At 43.8% G+C, this 1063-nt stretch overlaps 1 protein-coding gene across 1 annotated transcript in view; it reads left to right on the forward strand.

The window, feature by feature from the left end:
- Positions 1-1063, forward strand: part of LOC109294279 — a 49106-nt gene that overhangs the window by 28457 nt on the left and 19586 nt on the right. The window contains exon 18 of the mRNA XM_019512579.1: positions 206-291. Within this exon, the coding sequence (XP_019368124.1) occupies positions 206-291 (86 nt within the window). The remainder of the gene's footprint in view (positions 1-205; positions 292-1063) is intronic.

Here is a 1063-nt window from a genome sequence, read left to right on the forward strand (position 1 = left end):
GGGGGGGGGGGGGGGGGGGGGCTGCAGAACGTATGAATCACCTAGGAAAAAAATCCCCAATATTTATTCAGCTAGAGCAGCTAGGCTCTGAAAAGGGAAGTTAGTTTTTTTTCTGGACCTGATGGCCGAGCAATGTTCTTGTTTATCCAGCAAAATATCACACGGGGTAATATCCACCTCACACCACATGTATTTTTTCCATCAGTTGTCTTGCCTAGCCAAAATACTGGCTGCGCACAACCTGACGGCCAACTTCACCCACTACCCACGAGACCTGCTGCTTTTCTTTAAGTGAGTATCTCAAGTGAGTGCATTTGCTTTGGGGCTTAATCACATTAGCAAGCTTCTTAAGACCCGATTCAGCAGTATTTGCTCATGAAAACTGCTCTTACTGATGTGCAGTGACACCCAGCGGTGAGCAGGGCTTGGTTTTACAGCACAGGCCACTTGTTGGAGAGCTTGGTTAGTTTTGGAGGCTAATTTTCCTTAATGAGCACGGCTGAAAATGAGACAGGGCAAAGGCAACAAGAGTTGAAATCTGCACGTCAAAAGGTCTGCAGAAAGCATCAGAGTTGGTCAGCTGGGCTAGGATATCATGGGATGGGCAGAATTAGTGCAACCTGCCACAGTAGATGAGGAAAGCAGGTAGTATGGTCCAACCAAGCCCTGGGACAATATGTAGGGATGTTGTAATTAAATCACTTCATTAATTTCATAGACATTAGGGCTGGAAGGGACCTTGGAAGATCGTCGAGTCCAGCAGTTTGTAAGGTGCAGGGTGCCAAACATGATTGATCACATGCAGGCAGTGATCCAGGCTTGACGTAAGCATTTCTAGTGTATAGAAGAGTCAACAGATAAAGAGTGAAAGGATAGAAATATAATTAATGTCAGTGAACATATGTTTATGGAAAATAGGTCTTGTCAAATACACTTGATTTCATTATTTGATGAAATTGCAAGTTTGGCTGATAAAGGTATCTGCACAGAGGGAATACTTAGTTATTATTAGGCAGTTGACTTGGTACCACACAATGTTCTGCTTAAAAATAGCAGTGTCAAC

This window comes from Gavialis gangeticus, unplaced genomic scaffold (assembly GCF_001723915.1).
Source record: "Gavialis gangeticus isolate Ggan-Ray unplaced genomic scaffold, GavGan_comp1, whole genome shotgun sequence".
NCBI classification, from domain to species: domain Eukaryota; kingdom Metazoa; phylum Chordata; order Crocodylia; family Gavialidae; genus Gavialis; species Gavialis gangeticus.